At 42.7% G+C, this 19,210-nt stretch overlaps 1 protein-coding gene across 1 annotated transcript in view; it reads right to left on the bottom strand.

Moving 5' to 3' along the window:
• The window catches only part of LOC142142546 (uncharacterized), a 144,595-nt gene that overhangs the window by 59,961 nt on the left and 65,424 nt on the right, over positions 1 to 19,210 (bottom strand). The window contains exons 10-13 of the mRNA XM_075200424.1: positions 6,768 to 6,892; positions 4,860 to 5,111; positions 3,179 to 3,335; positions 1,707 to 1,770 (exon numbers count right to left, since the gene is read on the bottom strand). Of these exons, the coding sequence (XP_075056525.1) occupies positions 1,707 to 1,770; positions 3,179 to 3,335; positions 4,860 to 5,111; positions 6,768 to 6,892 (598 nt within the window). The remainder of the gene's footprint in view (positions 1 to 1,706; positions 1,771 to 3,178; positions 3,336 to 4,859; positions 5,112 to 6,767; positions 6,893 to 19,210) is intronic.

Below are 19,210 nucleotides of genomic sequence, written 5' to 3'. Positions count from 1 at the left end.
GTGTGAGTGGGTGATATTCATGCATGTAGTATGTGTGAGTGGGTGATATTCATGCATGTAGTATGTGTGAGTGGGTGATATTCATGCATGTAGTATGTGTGAGTGGGTGATATTCATGCATGTAGTATGTGTGAGAGGGTGATATTCATGCATGTAGTATGTGTGAGTGGGCGATATTCATGCATGTAGTATGTGTGAGTGGGCGATATTCATGCATGTAGTATGTGTGAGTGGGTGATATTCATGCATGTAGTATGTGTGAGTGGGTGATATTCATGCATGTAGTATGTGTGAGTGGGTGATATTCATGCATGTAGTATGTGTGAGTGGGTGATATATGGCTGCATGGAAACATTACATCCCACACGGTGCCCTCTCCTTCCCTTTAGGATGTAAGGAGGGCCCGCTTTCTTTCTGTTCTCTTACTCCTTCATCGCCCTCAGTAACATGGGACCCTCTCTTTAGCCCTGTTTTCCTGAGCCCAGGCCTAAATCACGGTGGACATTACCATCACTCTTACACACTGTCCCATGAATAAATGGATCTGCATTACCAAGTTATCTGGTATACTTTGTCATGTAGCAGATGTCTGGTCTTTGTATTACTCAATGTATTATGTAATTTGTTATGGACTGTTGCTCTCTGTGTATTGTATACTACTGTACATTTCATGTTCGGCGCTGCAGACATTTTGTGGCGCCTTATAAATAAAAGATATTTATTCTTAATTGGGATAACATTTCCTATGCTTTTAAAAACTGGAAAAAGATTTCCTCAAAGTGAAGTAGTTCTGTTTATATCAGGACATGTTGTTCTGGAACTGATACATATATTCTGGTGATCTTACTGACATATGAAGAAGCTCTACCTGGCTCAGTGTAGTGGTACATTATATATTGAAACAATGCAGTTTTTCGTTATTATTTATGATGTCCTTACTGATGTTGTTTTTGAATGTATTTATTTTATTTATTTAATGTTTTTAATACTATATTTAGAATAAATAATTATTCTTTTTCAAGCTAGGCAAATTATATATAATATAGTTTATTTAAATTTGTACTTTACTGATATGTTATTTATTTTTGTGCCATAGTTAATATTGTATTATCTCCAAGTGAAAAAAGTACACATACAACCCTTTTGTCTTTCAGTTGAATTAAGACACATTCAGAGTGTTGAGCAGACTGAGATCCAGCAACGATCCCAGAGGGATTCTTACACTCACCTCACTAAAGAGGGAAACTAAATGCAACATGAAATGGGAAACGCTTGGATCTCTGTTCAGACTGTTGTGAATAATACATATTCTCTGTTACTGCTGTGTAATATGTCTGGTGCTACATAACTAAACAATAATAATAATAAATGCAATCCTTTAATGATCTGGTTAAGGGATATGGATAATCACTGCTGAAGAAAATACAGATTATGTAGTGAAACGTGTTAAGTGGTTAAACTCTCTGGTTGCGGACAAATGCACTGATGAACATTAAAACAGATGAGTGCAAGCCTCTTTAAGAAACCATATAACCTTTATTATAGCGAGTAACAGCTCAGCTTTAAAGTGCACAATCCTTTGAGGACCCATTTTCTAATGGAAAACACTGTAGTCCTAGATTGCAAAAGCCATTTGGGAACCTTTGTTATAGTGGGAAACAGAGTTCCCGTATAAATATAAATATTGCTTTAAGATTCATAATTACCCTGGAATTGCAGATATAGTCCTAGTCCAGGAAACACTGACTCTCCTGTCTGGTTATAGTCGCACTGTGAGAACAAGAAGAGAGCATGTCTTATATTGTCACCTGGCCAATCATTACCAAAGGACAGTGGCTACAGGGTTTCTTAAACCCAGTCCTCAGGGCTCCCAAACAGGGCAGGTTTTCCGGATCACATGTGACATAATTATACCACCTGTGGATCTGTTACAATGTGTCAGTCAGTAATGAGTACACCTGTGCTCCAGCAGGAGATATGGAAAACCTGCACTGTTAGGGAGCCCTGAGGACTGGGTTTGGGAAACCCAATGCTACACTAAAACTAAACTCTGATGGGACCTCTATGGTAAATATACCACGAAGAAGTTGATATAACTAAGTGCTGGAATGATAAACCTACAAAGGAACTTCACATAGTGCTGAAAGTTTAAAGTTATTATGATGAGCAAATAGCAGACAAAATAAAATCAAATTAATCTATACAGTGAATGCATTTATGTTTAGGTGTTCTAGTAACTTTAGTAAGAAAATGTTTGTTAAAAAGGAGTATTTCAAATGCAAAAAAATTGGAGACTTGCCGAGATAGACACTTATTTTAATATAAGAAGTTAGTAGAACAGAAAATGTAGGTTCTTGGGTGCATGAAATGTATAAAATTGCAGTCGTGAAAATCAACATGCGAAAGTGATATCATTTTCTAATGTTGATTTTCACGGCCGTAATTATATACATTTCATGCACCCAAGAACCTACATTTTCTGTTCCACAATTATCTCAGGAGGGTGGGGACTCCCCTCTATTTACCACATAGGTTCTATCACGTGGCTGCACAAACACCCACAAGCAAGTGCGGCCTCACCCATTTCCATTACCTAAGAAGTTAGTAGAAACTGAGTTCAGAGTTCACTCCATCAACCATGATGACTTCATGCTAACTGAAGTGCCTGTTATACTGTGCTTTGTCTTGATAAGCTATAACTTTAGGAAATGCTCAAGTTCGAATACAATTGCAATATTGAACAGACATTACCATAAGTGATGTGGTAAGGTAGATTCGAGACGCAGTAATGAGTCCTTTGGAATGTTGGCAATTTTGCATGACCCCTGTATGCATTAACAATCTCACAAACAGTAATATGATTTCAGCAGTCAACAGACAACATACATACATTTATATCATTGTTATGAAACAATCACAGTTATTACCAGGTTTTAAAGACAGCTTAAAATACCCTAGAGTTATTGAATATATCCTATGTTCCCTCTGTCTCTGTAGGTGTTCCTTAGTGTCTTCCTTGTGTTGTTGGTGTGAGATAGAATAGTACAAATTGTACATCATGTTCCAAGTCATACATTGTCTTTTTAGCTTCATATATAAACTGATTCACTGAGTTTTCTAAAGTGTCCACAATACAGAGGTATTACCACTGTGAGATGCAATAAACCCTCTCACTTACCCCAGTACATCCATCACTGATATTACAGAGACGCACGTCACAGAATATATACACTCCATTGTTTCCTCGAAATAAGGATGAACTGATTTGGATTCTGGTCTCTAAACTCTGCCCATTTTCCAACATTGAAGTTGGAACATCACCAGAAACTCCACAACTGTTCATAGAAAACACATGATTCATGATCAGATTCTCATCATCCTCATTGTTTATTTGTACGGTGCAAAAATTCTGAAGCTCCTGGACTGTCGGCATACAGGTTACAGTAATACTAATGTAATATAATAGCAATACATGTGAGAGCAAAACCAATTAAAAATCATACAAATATAAATATAAGTAGCACATATACATGTATAATGTCCAATGTTAAACATAACATCAAAACACTCACACAAATAAAATGAACTGAGCAAAAAACAAACAGGTATAAATGAGGTATACAAAGAGGGTATAGACATGAGACACGGTGTCGAGAGGCCCTGCTTGTGAGAGCTTAAGGTCTAGATGGAGGGGGTAAATATTTACAGTAGGATATAAGACATGAATGGGCATGGGGCGGAGCATGTACAGTAGGTTAACAGAGGGTGGTGTAGGCAATATTGAAGAAATTAAGAGGTAGGTTTTTCAAAAATGCTTGAGAGATTGGAGGTTGAGAGAGAGTCTGGTCAGGCAAATAAAGAGTACCAAAGGTGGGAATGAGGTGGTTGTTAGAGGGAACAAGAGGCAAAGGTCAATATAGAGCACAATGATAAAGCTGGGACGTATCTTGTCACGAGATCAGAGATTTATGAAGAGGAAGCATTGGTGAAGGTTTTGTAGGTAAGTGTGAGCAGCTTGAATGAATTATGGAGGGGGTGAGGAGGCAGCGGGTAAGGAGCTGAAAGAGAGGAAGATAGGATTCACTGCTTAATTCAGGATGGACTGTAGGAGGGGTAACCAGGTGAGAGGATGGACAACTAAAAAGGAGGTTGCAGTAGTAAAGGAAGGAGATAATAAGAGAATGGTCCAGAGTATTGGGTACATACAAAAAAATGAGTAAATTTGCTAATGGACAAACCATGATACAATACAAGAGGTGCACATTAGCTTATATTTTCCACATAAGGAAAATACTGTTTTTCATCTAGCACACAAATAATTGATAGCTTTATATTTACACTGAAATTTAAAATTGATCTAGGACATACCCTCCCCCAACTATAAATCTGACCCCACATTTTAAATTCACCTCCCCTCCATTCCAACATAGTTTTGCCATGGTGCAAAGTTACTATTTTATTTTTGCTCTGCTTTCCTTAATGAATCAGACCCTGAGTGAGTAAGCAGCATATTCTGGTAATGTTATGCAGGGTATAGAGGAGAAGAGAGTGATGAACAGAGCCCGAGAAGAGAGATGGTGGAGAGAAAGTGGGTGAGGCCATTGTAGATAAGTCTTTTTCACATAATACATACAATTTTCTATTAGGAAAACAATTTTGGCCTCAGTGTGGTCTCATTATGGGATGGCCCTGGAGTTTGTGATCTCAACTTGTCTATAGAAAAATCAGTCCATAAATGTTTTTTTTTAATAACCAACTTTCAGAAGGTGTGTAGAATGGCCTCATCTCCATTGGGTTGGAATTATCAGCTTGTTTGACAATGCTAAGACCATAAAATTGCACAAAACATTTTTACTTACCCTCCACTTACAAGCGGCACAGGATTGGGGTCATTACGGTCACTGGTGGGAGAGGCAAAGCACCTCTCTGCCCTTAAAGCAAATACATTTCCATCCACATTTGGAGAATACAACGAGAGATAGACATATGATCCAGCAACCACTTTGTCATCTGGTGTTATTAGAGTAGTGTACGCAGCATCCTTATACGCAATCATCATGACAGTATAATAGTTGTGTCTATTATATGGCGGAGTTTGTATAATTATTGTACTGTCAAAATAAAAACATCTCATTAAAAAAACTGCACTCTATATTTACATCATCACTGTTCAGTATTTTTCCAGGTTCCCATAGTATCACACAGTCCTCTATATGATTGTATAGCTCCAGCCTGTGAGACAATACAGCTACATGACAGGTTTATAATTGTAGCTGTTACATTTTTGTATGAAAAATACATGAAGCAAAAATAAAAGCAAAAGTAATCTGTTAAGGTTTCAGTAAGAAATTATTATCAGAAGCAGAGTTCCCTTAGTCTGTTAATGACCTCAGATATTCTGCACCTTATCAGCCAGATCCATTGTTTAATTTCTTGGTTATTCTAGTAATAATGTTACATGTATTTCTCAGTCAATAGGAGGAAATATTAAGTAGAATAAATAATGGTTTATTTTCACCACAAAGCTGAAAACTTAGAAATTATAGAGAAATGACACTGTGATGATGGTTTGGTGACAGTCCTGCATTTAGTGACACGTAGAAGGACTGATGGTGTTGGAGCATTGTGAGGGACAATAGGACATAGTACAGACATTATACTGGGATATAAATGTATATCCTAAAGGCTGGATGTATATTACATCTTCATTTGCTTCAGTTGCTTTTCATCAATCGGCCATTGAACATAACAGAATTCAAGGCAGATGGGATTAAAAACTGAGCCTATTGGTCCCTACAAGGAGTCACAGGACCACTCAGGGCAGTACAAGGAGAATACTCGATGATACACAGATGTAAGATAATAGTGAGAACTTCCCCTTAGACAGATGTACTCTCCACCTGAGATTATTATTATTATTGTCACTACTTAGCCCCCCTAGTGCATTCCTGTATATGTGATTTATATATTGATGCTAGAACCCCACACTATTTAGTTGTTACTATTTTGCACTGGAGGTTACTATTTTTGGGTGTTCACTATTAATTAATCCAGCTGGTTTGTGCTCTCTGACCAACGTATTTGTGCTATGAAATAAAATAGTATTATATTGTTTAAGGTCTGGTGTTCTATGGGTGTTGGTGGATATTTGTAACATCACAGATTCTGTGCCCTGATCCCTTGGACCTTGTCCTGGATATAATATGGGTGTTTCATTTCTAGCTGGTCTCATGGCTCACGTCAGTGTCTGCACATCCAGGAACTGGAGATCTGTAGCTACATGTAATCATACAATACTTGTGCACATTGTGTCTCACTAGTCTACAATTAAAGTGGGACATATATATTGAACATCAGTCTTTCAAGAATTCATGAAATTAAGTAAATCAACTGCAGCGCTCCCAGACACTGACATATAAAGTATCTGAGTGCAGTATGACTGGAGGTAGGTGGTACAGTTAGTAGTCCTCATCATAGGCACCGATACTGCTGCCCACATAGGAGAAATGTCCTCAGCAATAAGTAGTCTAGTTTATCAGACAGAAATGAGTGATCAGTAATATAATAATCTAAGTCTTATATTTATGGACACAGAAATGTGCTCTGCAAGATGAGGAAATATTTTGAAGTAAATGTTTCTCACACTCTCTCCTATCGAACATTTACTTCAATGTCCTGGGTTACACCATGATCCATACTGTAGTAGGAATGAATTACCTAATAATATACCTGTATGATCTCACCTCATGTCACCATACAAATCTCACCTTAGCACAGGATAGAAGTTGTAGGCGCAGGTAAAGTTGTAGATGAAAGGATTCCGGGTAATAAGAGGTTCAGCAATTGGGTCAATTTGAAGAGTGTTGGTAAAATAGATCTTTGATGAATCTTCCTGCGTAAGGGAATATAATGAAGGAATGTAAAATTAAATGGTATAATACCACAACTATTACTATAATTTATTTGTCATATAATTCCACATGGTTGAGATGAAACTAATCACAGTACGGAGGAAGAGAAGTATCCACACAGTAATCAGGTGGGAGCACAGTACTGGGATCTGTGATCCTCAGAATGTAGTTAGATTCATCCGGTGTGAGAGTGACTTGTCCAGAGCTCTGTGGTCTCCATTCACCATCATCATCATCATCACCATTTATTTATATAGCGCCACTAATTCCGCAGCGCTGTACAGAGAACTCACACACATCAGCCGCTGCCTCATTGGAGCTTACAGTCTAAATTCCCTAACACACACACACACACACACAGACACACACACACACAGACACACACACACACACACACAGAGACTAGGGTCAATTTGTTAGCAGCCAATTAACCTTTTTTGGAGTGTGGGAGGAAACAGGAGCACCTGGAGGAAACCCACACAAATACGGGGAGAACATACAAACTCCTCACAGATAAGGCCATGGTTGGGAATTGAACTCATGACCCCAGTGCTGTAAGGCAGAAGTGCTAATAACTACGCCACTATGATGAAGACACTCTTAGGGGCATATTCAATTGACTTCCTAGACCGCGGCTAAGCTCGGCTGACTCCTCCAAAATACCGCAACACTGCAGATTTCCCTTCACACCCCATAGGGTTGTAAAGGAAATTTGCGATGTGGTGGTGCCGTAATTGCACTTTATGTGCGGGGCTGCACAATGCCGCGATCCCGGAAGCTGATTCAAGATGCCCCTTAGTGTTATAAAACACACTTTGTGCACTAAAAGTTTCTGTTAGGACAGTGATGAGCAGACCTGTGTGATGTTATCAGCATTGTGTACTTTAGGGAGGCAGGAGATTAATGGATGGATGGAGAACATATTGGGTCCAATTCATCAAAGAGTGTAGGGTGGAAATAGTGATTATAACACATTGCTCTAAATGGGGGAGTCTAGTTATCAAGTGAGAGAAGGACAGAAAAACATTATTCATTTATAGAATACATTGTATTCCTGCCCTGATCTGTTTAAAATGAATAGGGCTATTGCCAACCCCCCATCTCTATATAATACTATATTTATATATATATAAAACTTTTTTAAAAAAATTTAATGTATTTTTTTTGTAATAGTCTTCCAGTTGTACGTGAGCGCTGGGCCCCTACATATTGTGAGTTGATCAGAACAGGGACTTCCAGAGTGGTAAGAAATTCTTATCTCCCCGGATACCTTTCACCATTGATCATCATTCGGATGCTCAGTTATAAAATATTCAAATATTGTGGTGAAAAGTAAGTTTTTGCTACAATAAGTATAGTTTTAGTAAATAGCTTTTATATGCTTAAAATACAACCCTACACAGGAAATGTCTGCAACTCTAGTTAGTAAAACTGTTTTTACGTTATAGCCATGTAGCTATTAAGGATAAATTAGCTTTATAAACACCCCCAATAGTGTACTCTGTTCCCATCATGCTTCCATCAGAGAGCTCATGTAAATATTTGTTTTGGTACAAATGATATTACTCTCACAACCTAGATCACTTTACATTATTTTGAAACATATATACTACATGGCCAAATGTATGTGGACACCCGTTCTAAGTGTGTGTTTGGCCATTAAGGCCACACCCATTTCTAATAGGTGCAGAAGATTTGCTTATCGAGAGCTTCATTGAGTGGGTTTCCATGGTCAAGCAGCTGCACATAACCCCCCGATCACTATGTGCAATGTCAAACATTGACTAAAGTGGTGTAAAGCAGAACATTATTGGATCCTCTATCAGTAAAAACCCATTCTCTGGAAAGACAAATCACAGTACACCATCCGGCATCCAATGGACGAATCTGAGTTTGGCGGATACCAGGATACCAATAGATCCTCCCTGAATGCATATTACCAACTGTAAAGTTTGGTGAAAGAGGAATAATGGTCTGTCTTTCATGGTTTGGACTGGGCCCCTCAGTTCCAGAGGAAATCTTAATTCTACAGCAAATAATGATATTGTATATGTTACATCTGCTGTCGGGCAGATATAAGCAATAAATATAGAAGCCGACACTGGCTGGGACTACATATCCTGGCGGCCTGAATGATATTACGCAATTGCACCAGAACGGACAAAGTAGTGTGTCAGTTACAGTGGAGCGAGGAGGAATAACGGTTTTACTGGACACCAGCATGAGGGAGAGAGGAGACGGACCAATATGAGGAGTAGAAAACTTATAGAGACAGATCTGCTGGAAGACAGATATATATTAATGAGATTGATCTATTAAGAGATGTATATGTAAAAGGCTGTATTTATGGAGATTAGCGTTAATGAGAAATCTGTTGACAGAATTATATGTAAAGATAATTATTTATGAAGCCAAAGAGTATGTGAGAAGAAACATCATTTTGAAAAACCAACCCTCTGGGAAAAGAAACAGTGAGAAAAGCGGTATTGGTATAATCAAACCCTTGTGAGTAAACCTGAGAAACTATCATATCCTTATATTACATAAACCTGAACAGGAGATACAGATTTTATAAATAAATATAAATATTTATTTCAAAGACTATGATATAGATAGATTCAAGACATCATGTGTATCCTTTTAAATATGTATTTCAGAGACTGTGATATAGGTCCATTCAATATATTATCATCATAGTCGATAGAAATACTTACTTCAGAGACTGATTTATGTAAATTTATTATAGCATCTGCATTGTTAGTGATATGGAATTTAGATACATATCTGGAGAAAATAAAATATATATATAACTAAGTGAAAAGTAGCTACTGACAGTATTATAAGTGCATTAACGACAGCCCGGCCTGGAAGTGAGGGATATTGCAAGAATCAATACTGTGCACAGTGAAGTTTTAAGTGTATTATAATATTAATTAGTTAATATTTAGTAATGAGTGTAATTTAGTATTACTTTCAGGCTCTTATAAAGTAAGTTAGTGTGATATGATCTATATATAGGTGTTAGACATAGTGATATTTTATAGTGAGTTAAGACCAGTTTATAAAGGTAATTTTGTAGTCTATTAGAAATAGTTAGCATAATATTAAAATTACATTGATACAATAACATCCAAATGTATTAATATATCTATAGTGAGTCCAATACTGATCCTCATAAAAATGTTTGTGATTTTAAATATTATTTATTCCTTAATTGTACATTTGTTAAAAATATATATATTCAAAGTAAATATTTTTATATAAAAGAACAATCTTATCATGTTTCAGAGTTATGTGAAGGGTGTGGTTACAGGGGGTCCCCAAGTCGCCCCTGGTGGTCATTATATCCACATCCATACATACCCAGACTAAGAAAACTTTTGGTTGAGCATGAAATATTAAGTGATACACACTTGACAATTTTAGATGAATATCTCTTAGTGTCACGTATTCAGAGTATTGCTTACTGATTTTGGCACTACTCACCAAAGAGGCGCGGAGTCTAACGTGTTCCAGATCTTCACCAGGAACCCCCACAAGGAAGTATGGTCTTAGCTGCGGGAACACGCAGGTCGCGGTCCTCAGAGGGAGCAACCAGTGAAGCGAAAGGATGGAAGTGGTGTCAGGCAGGCCGGGTCAGAACCGAGAGATCAGGAGATGCCACAGGGAGAATCCAAATCCGTAGTCAGGGGCTAGCCGGGTCGGGTATCAGGAGCGCAGAAGAGAATGGTCAATAACAAGCTGAGGTCAATTCACAGGGAGTACAGAATAGGGGTAGTCAGGAACAAGCCGGGTAATACACTGGAGTCACAGAAAGAATACTTCAGGAACTCTGGAGCTAGGATGGGACCTAATACTCTGGCACTCATTAGGTGCCAGAGTCAGCCTGTTATAGGAGGAGACTGGGGGCAGGACTACCTACGGCGGTGGTTGCTGGGCAACGGGACGCGCGGCTGCCGGGACCCGGAAGTGACGACCGGTTGCCAAGCAACCGGCCGTCTATGAGCAGAAGCAGGCGTCCATCCCTGTGCGCAGGACGCGACACCGGGACGGCGCGTGACAGTACCTCCTCTTTCTATTTGTCGGATAGATCTCCCTTTGAGGAATTATTTCAATAGACATGGGGCGTGGAGATCTTCTTCTTTATTCACCCAGGATCTTTCCTCTGGCCCGAAACCTTTCCAGTGAACCAAGAATTGATGCCGTTCGTGAAGGATACGGAAATCTACGATGCGACTGACTTCAAATTCTTCGCCCACAGCAGTTCGAACAGGAGCAGGATGACGGAGCAAGCGATGAAACTTACTAAGGATTACTGGTTTGAGGAGGGAAACATGAAACACATTGTGAATCCTTAGAGAGGGAGGCAGCCGGAGTCTATAGGTTACTGGGTTGATAACATGAGTAATAGGGAAAGGGGTAATATAACGTGGAGCAAATTTCTGAGAGGGTACTCGAAGTTTGAGTTTGAGTAGAGAACCAAACCTTGTCATGGACCTGAAGCAAGGGAATATTTCTTCTATGACGATCAGCTGCTTGCTTGTAACGTTGGGAGGTTTCCTGGAGATTGTTTTTGGTCCTTGCCCAAATGCGAGAAAAGTCCCGAATCAGGGTATCAGCAGCGGGAACCGGAGATGGAATATGACTGGAGAAGTTAGGGAGGGTGGGTTGAGTTCCATAAACGACAGAGAAGGGAGAGGAACCTGAGGATTTGTGATGGTGAAAATTATGCGCGAATTCTGCCCAGGGTAGGAGACTAGACCATTTGGATTGGTTCTCTGAAGAAAAACATCGTAGAAAGACCTTCAGGTCTTGGTTGACGCGCTCTGTTTGGCCATTAAAGGATGATAGCCAGAAGAATATTTGAGTTCAGAACCGAGTGTCTTACAAAAGGCCTTCCAGAACTGTGACACAAATTGGACTCCACGATCCGAGATGATTTCACGAGGACAGCCATGAAGCCTAAAGATCTCTTTGATGAAGATAGTAGTCAGTTGAGATGCCGATGGAAGAGCAACCAAGGGTACGAAGTGGGCCATCTTAGAGAATCTGTCAACCACAACCCAAATAGTAGTAAACCCATTACTAACAGGGAGATCGGTGATGAAATCCATAGATATGCTTTGCCATTGAAGGTCAGGAATGGGAAGCAGTTGCAGAAGACCAGAAGGTGCTGACCTTGGATTCTTACAACGGGCACAAGTTGCACAGGAAGCCACGAATTCTTGAACATCGGAATATAAGGTTGACCACCAGAATCGTTGACGTAGGAACTCATATGTCTTCTTGACTCCAGCATGTCCAGATAGTTTAGAGGAGTGTGCCCACTGTAGCGCTTTGGGTCGCAAATTTGTTTCCAAGTAGGAGCAACCTCTGGGGGGTGTTTTAGCAGAGGCTCCGGTAAGGGCAATGATACTGGTGGGGGTGATGATGGGTAGAGGCTCCGAAGGGAGAACATAGGTCAGAATTATTGAATGAACGGGAAAGAGCATCTGCCCGCACATTTTTGGAACCAGGACAGTAGGTCAGGACTAGGTTAAAACGAGAAAAGAAAGATGCCCATCGTGCCTGACGTGGGTTGAGATACCGTGCTTTACTAATGTTGAGCAGATTTTTATGGTCTGTTAAGACCGTCACAGGATGACGGGAGCCTTCCAGGAGATGGCGCCACTCCTCCAGGGCAAATTCTATCGCGAGGAGTTCCTTGTCACCGATACCGTAATTCTTTTCATGACTAAGAAACCTTTTAGAAAAGAACCCACAGGGGAGATGTGGGCTAAGTCCGGATTTCTGGAACAGGACTGCCCCTATACCAACAGCGGATGCATCAACTTCAAGGAAAAAGGGTTTTAGTTGGTCCGGTTGCGAGAGAACGGGGGCAGACGTAAAGGCTTGTTTCAGCCGGTCGAAGGCCTCTAAGGCGGCAGGAGGCCACTTCTTAGGATTGGCCGATTTTCAAGTCAAGGCAGTTATTGAAGCAATTACAGAGGAAAGGTTCTTGATGAACTGCCTGTAGTAGTTGGTAAACCCAATAAATCTTTGGATGGCTTTGGTACCTTGGGGACGAGGCCAACTAGTAACGGCTGACACCTTCAGCGGATCCATGCGCAATCCAGAGCCTGAGATGATGTATCCAAGAAAAGGAATCTGCTTGACCTCGAAGATACATTTTTCTAGTTTGCAGTACAGTTGGTGGGTACGTAAACGTGATAAGACCTCCTTCACATGACACCGATGGGAAATGATATCTTGTGAGAATATCAGGATATTGTCCAAATAGACAACGACAAAACGATATAGGATGTCTTGGAAGACTTCGTTGACAAAGGACTGGAAGACTGCGGGGGCGTTACAAAGCCCGAAGGGCATCACAAGGTATTCGAAGTGTCCGTCTCACGTATTGAACGCAGTCTTCCATTCGTCTCCTTGACGAATACACACAAGATTATAGGCCCCTCGTAAGTCCAGTTTGGAAAAGACTTGTGCTCCGCTGATCTTGTCATAAAGATCGGTGATGAGGGGTAATGGATAGCGATTCTTGATGGTGATTTTGTTCAGTTGTTGGTAGTCGATACAGGGGCGAAGGCCCCCATCCTTCTTTTTAACAAAGAAGAATCCTGCGCCAGCTGGAAACGAGGACTTTCTGATGAATCCCCGGGATAAATTCTCGGAAATGTATTGTGACATGGCTTGACTCTCCGGTAAGGACAAGAGATAAGTCCTGCCACGGGGAATCTGTTTACCCGGAATCAATTCAATCGGGCAATTCCAAGGACAATGAGGTGGCAGAACCTCCGATCTCTTCTTGGAAAAGACATCTTTAAAGGCCTGATAGGCCGACGGAAGAGTAGTCTCGTCAGGAAAGGTGCGAGTAATACAGACTCGTGGGCGAGATGTGGAGATGCAGTTGCTATGACAATGCGGACCCCAGGAGATAACCTCGGCTCGGACCCAGTTAAATTGAGGAGAATGGGCTCGAAGCCAAGGAAAGCCCTGAATTAAAGGATTCACAGATTGTGGTAACACAAGGAATTGGATCCACTCTTGATGTAAGGCTCCTACCAATAGCTGAACCGCACTCGTGATGCTAGAGATGATACCGTTGCTGACGCGGTTACCATACACGGCTGTGAGTGTAAGCGGTTGAGGCAGATCTTGGATGGATAATTGGAGCTGTGAAGCAAGAGAAGCCCAGATGACATTTCCTGTGGCACGGGAATCCACAAAGGCAAAAGTTCGCTGGGGTCCTTTACTGGTCACATTCTGGACGGCAATAAGGAACTCAGGATTGGAGGTGGAAAAGGGAGTGGAAATGGCGACTCTTAAGGCGGCCTCCCTCTTATTGTCTAGGAGGAGGCGTTTCCCGATCTCTTAGGACAGAGACTTAATACATGATAAGCCTCTCCGCAGTATAAACATAATTTCTGCTTGAACCGTCTCTCACGTTCTTCGGGCGTCAATCTAGAACGGCCAAGCTGCATAGGCTCTTCCGTGGAAGATAGGGGATCTTGAAATTGAGGAGCCGGTCGAGGGGTACGTCTTGTAAAGGATCTTTCTGAAGTTCTCTCCCTGAAGCGGAGATCGACCCTGATACACAGAGAAATAAGGGAGTTCAGTTCCGAGGGGAGTTCTCTGGTGGCAAGTTCGTCCTTGATTCGGTCAGTAAGACCCTGCCAGAAGGTATCAATGAGGTTCTCATTATTCCATTGAAGCTCAGAAGAGAGAGTGCGGAATTGTACTGCATACTGGCCGACAGACATAGAACCTTGTCGGAGATTCAGGAGACTGGAAGCGGCCGAGGAGACCCGACCTGGTTCATCGAAAACTTTCCAGAACATGTCAATAAAAGTAGCAGAATTCCCCAGCAAAGGATCATTGCACTCCCATAACGGCGAAGCCCAGGCCATGGCTTGCCCACTGAGAAGAGATATTATAAAGGCCACCTTGGTACATTCAGAGGAGAAGGCTGAAGATTTGCACTCAAAGTGAATAGCGCACTGATTGAGGAACCCTCTGCACCACTTCGGATCTCCGTCGTACTTCTCCGGAGAAGGAATCCTAAGCCTGGTAGGCGGAGTCAGGGAGGGAGATGGAGCCACTGAGGCCACAGCGGAGAGAGAAGGAGCAACGGAGGGTTCTGTCGGGGGAGGTTGGACCGCCTGTAGGGTGTCTAGCCGAGACATAATTCCTTGGATGTACTGGAGTAAATGAGCTTGGTCCGCCTCCTGCTGTTCCACTCGGCGGCCCAGGTGGATAAAGAGATCCCGAGCTGAGGGCTCTTCTGTTCCATCTGACGTCATGGCCAGAGTATACAGTCACGTAGTTAGAGTATTGCTTACTGGTTTTGGCATTACTCACCAAAGAGGCGCGGAGTCTAACGAGTTCCAAGTCTTCACCAGGAACCCCCGCAAGGAAGTATGGTCTTAGCTGCGGGAACATGCAGGTCGCGGTCCTCAGAGGGAGCAACCAGTGAAGCGAAAGGATGGAAGCGGTGTCAGGCAGGTCGGGTCAGAACCGAGAGATCAGGAGATGCCACAGGGAGAATCCAAATCCGTAGTCAGGGGCTAGCCGGGTCGGGTATCAGGAGCGCAGAAGAGAATGGTCAATAACAAGCCGAGGTCAATTCACAGGGAGTACAGAATAGGGGTAGTCAGGAACAAGCCGGGTAATATACTGGAGTCACAGGAAGAAATACACAGGAATGCTGGAGCTAGGATGGGACCTTATACTCTAGCACTCATTAGGTGCCAGAGTCAGCCTTTTATAGGAGGAGACTGGGGGCAGGACTACCTACGGCGGTGGTGACGCTGAACATCACCGCCGGATACTTTGGATCGCTTCCCGTTGCTAGGCAACGGGACGCGCGACTGCCGGGACCCTGAAGTGATGACCGGTTGCCTAGCAACTGGCCATCTAAGAGCAGAAGCAGGCGTCCGCCCCTGTGCGGAGGACGCGACACAGGGACGGCGCGTGACACTTAGCAGGAGTAAGGGGGTGTTATATAGAGAATTGTGGGCTTCCAATTTTGTGGAAACAGTTTGGGGAAGGCCCTTTGCTGTTTCAGCATGACAGCGCCCCTGTGCACAAAGCAAGGTCCATCAAAATATGGTTTCCTGAGTTTGGTGTGGAAGAACTTGATTGGCCTAGACAGAGCCCTGACCTTAACCCCACCAAACAAATGTGGAATGAACTTGAGCGCCGACTGTGAGCCAGTCCTTATCACTCATCAGTACCCGACCTCCCTACTGCCTATCATCAGTGCCCGACTTTACTATCGCCCAACATCAGTCCCCGATCTCATTAATGCTCTTGTGGCTGAATGGATACAAATCCCAGCTTTCATTTTCTAAAATCTAGAGAAAATTCTTCTGTTCAGGCTTTTTATTTAAGTGATTAAACAAACTGGAGTTCTTGAAGTTACTTGCCGAGGGTTAGAACACATTTATATTGCACCATTATTGTCCTTTTCCAGCCAAGCTCACTACAAGGTTCCCGCCTCTGTGTGCAATTTCCACCTTACACATTTGTGAGCTCCCGGCGCTCTGTGTTTGCTGAGCTTCCCCTTTGCACGATGTATGAAGGTAAAAACCCCAGAAAAACTGTATAATTCCCCATTTGACCTTCGTTACATTAAATCATCATTTTCCTTTATTCCAGTGATGCACATTTTTCTCACATTGTTTCCATTCTCTTTCATTAATAACGAGTGATACAGATCTATCTAATTGTTCTAACTGGTGAGCAGGGTAAGTGAAACGCAGTAAATAAATGCCTATTATGGAATTTCTTTAGGGTCGGACATACACCTGTTTTCTTGCATATAATACGTATTTTCGACCTGCATATGCAGACAAGAAAAATATGTTATCAATTACTATTTAATTGTAAAGGATAAGCAACAATGTGGAGGTATATTGCATTTTTTTTTTTTTATATATATATATGGTAAATGTGCTTTTTTTAATAAGACATTATTCTCTCTTGTGTATCTGAATGTTTTACACCATTTGTAGACAACATGGTAATATGTCCATACATGTTTTATTACATTATCAGGTGGTATAAAATTAAGGTAATGTCACTTTTGCATTGATAACTAACCCATCCCCCGAGGTACACACACTGGTCCATCTCCTGTATGTCTGGTGTCATTCCTACTATTTTTAGTTGCATCAACGTCATATGCTCTCTGCCACAGCTCTATCCGCAGCTTGTCGTAGCCTTGCTAAATACAGCCCCTTCCCCCCCTCACGTGCTTGATCATCAGAATATTTTGGGGGCTTAATAAAATGTAGTTTCTGTGATTGTTGGGACACAGACTGGAAACAAGCAGCAAAATAGATCACTAGGTAAGAGCACAGGCATAGCGCTGTAAGGGCACAGGCACAGTGCAGTAAGGGCACAGGCATAGTGCAGTAAGAGCACAGGCATAGTGCAGTAAGAGCACAGGCATAGCGCTGTAAGGGCACAGGCACAGTGCAGTAAGGGCACAGGCATAGTGCAGTAAGGGCACAGGCATAGTGCAGTAAGAGCACAGGCATAGTGCAGTAAGGGCACAGGCACAGTGCAGTAAGGGCACAGGCATAGTGCAGTAAGGGCACAGGCATAGTGCAGTAAGAGCACAGGCATAGTGCAGTAAGAGCACAGGCATAGTACAGTAAGAGCACAGGCATAGTGCAGTAAGAGCACAGGCATAGTGCAGTAAGAGTACAGGCATAGTACAGTAAGAGCACAGGCATAGTGCAGTAAGAGTACAGGCATAGTGCAGTAAGAGCACAGGCATAGTGCAGTAAGAGTACAGGCATAGTGCAGTAAGAGCACAGGCATAGTGCAGTAAGAGCACAGGCATAGTACAGAAGGGCACAGGAATAGTGCAGTAAGAGCACAGGCATAGTGCAGTAAGAGCACAGGCATAGCGCAGTAAGAGCACAGGCATAGTGCAGTAAGAGCACAGGCATAGTGCAGTAAGAGCACAGGCATAGTACAGTAAGAGCACAGGCATAGTGCAGTAAGAGCACAGGCATAGTACAGAAGGGCACAGGAATAGTGCAGTAAGAGCACAGGCATAGTGCAGTAAGAGCACAGGCATAGCGCAGTAAGAGCACAGGCATAGTGCAGTAAGAGCACAGGCATAGTGCAGTAAGAGCACAGGCATAGCGCAGTAAGGGCACAGGCATAGCGCAGTAAGGGCACAGGCATAGTGCAGTAAGAGCACAGGCATAGTGCAGTAAGAGCACAGGCATAGTGCAGTAAGGGCACAGGCATAGTGCAGTAAGGGCACAGGCATAGTGCAGAAGGGCACAGGCATAGTGCAGTAAGAGCACAGGCATAGTGCAGTAAGGGCACAGGCATAGTGCAGTAAGGGCACAGGTATAGTGCAGTAAGAGCACAGGCATAGTGCAGTAAGAGCACAGGCATAGTGCAGTAAGGGCACAGGCATAGTGCAGTAAGAGCACAGGCATAGTGCAGTAAGAGCACAGGCGCAGTGCAGTAAGAGCACAGGCGCAGTGCAGTAAGAGCACAGGCATAGTGCAGTAAGAGCACAGGCATAGTGCAGTAAGAGCACAGGCATAGTGCAGTAAGAGCACAGGCATAGTGCAGTAAGAGCACAGGCATAGTGCAGTAAGAGCACAGGCGCAGTGCAGTAAGAGCACAGGCATAGTGCAGTAAGGGCACAGGCATAGTGCAGTAAGGGCACAGGCATAGTGCAGTAAGAGCACAGGCATAGTGCAGTAAGGGCACAGGCATAGAGCAGTAAGGGCACAGGCATAGTGCAGTAAGGGCACAGGCATAGTGCAGTAAGAGCACAGGCGCAGTGCAGTAAGGGCACAGGCATAGTGCAGAAGGGCACAGGCATAGTGCAGTAAGAGCACAGGCATAGTGCAGTAAGAGCACAGGCATTGTGCAGTAAGAGCACAGGCATAGTGCAGTAAGAGCACAGGCGCAGTGCAGTAAGAGCACAGGCATAGTGCAGTAAGAGCACAGGCATAGTGCAGTAAGAGCACAGGCATAGTGCAGTAAGAGCACAGGCGCAGTGCAGTAAGAGCACAGGCGCAGTGCAGTAAGAGCACAGGCATAGTGCAGTAAGAGCACAGGCATAGTGCAGTAAGAGCACAGGCATAGTGCAGTAAGAGCACAGGCATAGTGCAGTAAGAGCACAGGCGCAGTGCAGTAAGGGCACAGGCATAGTGCAGTAAGGGCACAGGCATAGTGCAGTAAGGGCACAGGCATAGTGCAGTAAGAGCACAGGCATAGTGCAGTAAGGGCACAGGCATAGAGCAGTAAGGGCACAGGCATAG

Source organism: Mixophyes fleayi, chromosome 3, assembly GCF_038048845.1.
Source record: "Mixophyes fleayi isolate aMixFle1 chromosome 3, aMixFle1.hap1, whole genome shotgun sequence".
Classification (NCBI taxonomy): domain Eukaryota; kingdom Metazoa; phylum Chordata; class Amphibia; order Anura; family Limnodynastidae; genus Mixophyes; species Mixophyes fleayi.
The sequence above is the reverse complement of the archived record's forward strand: the minus strand, read 5'-3'. Positions and strand labels throughout refer to the sequence as shown.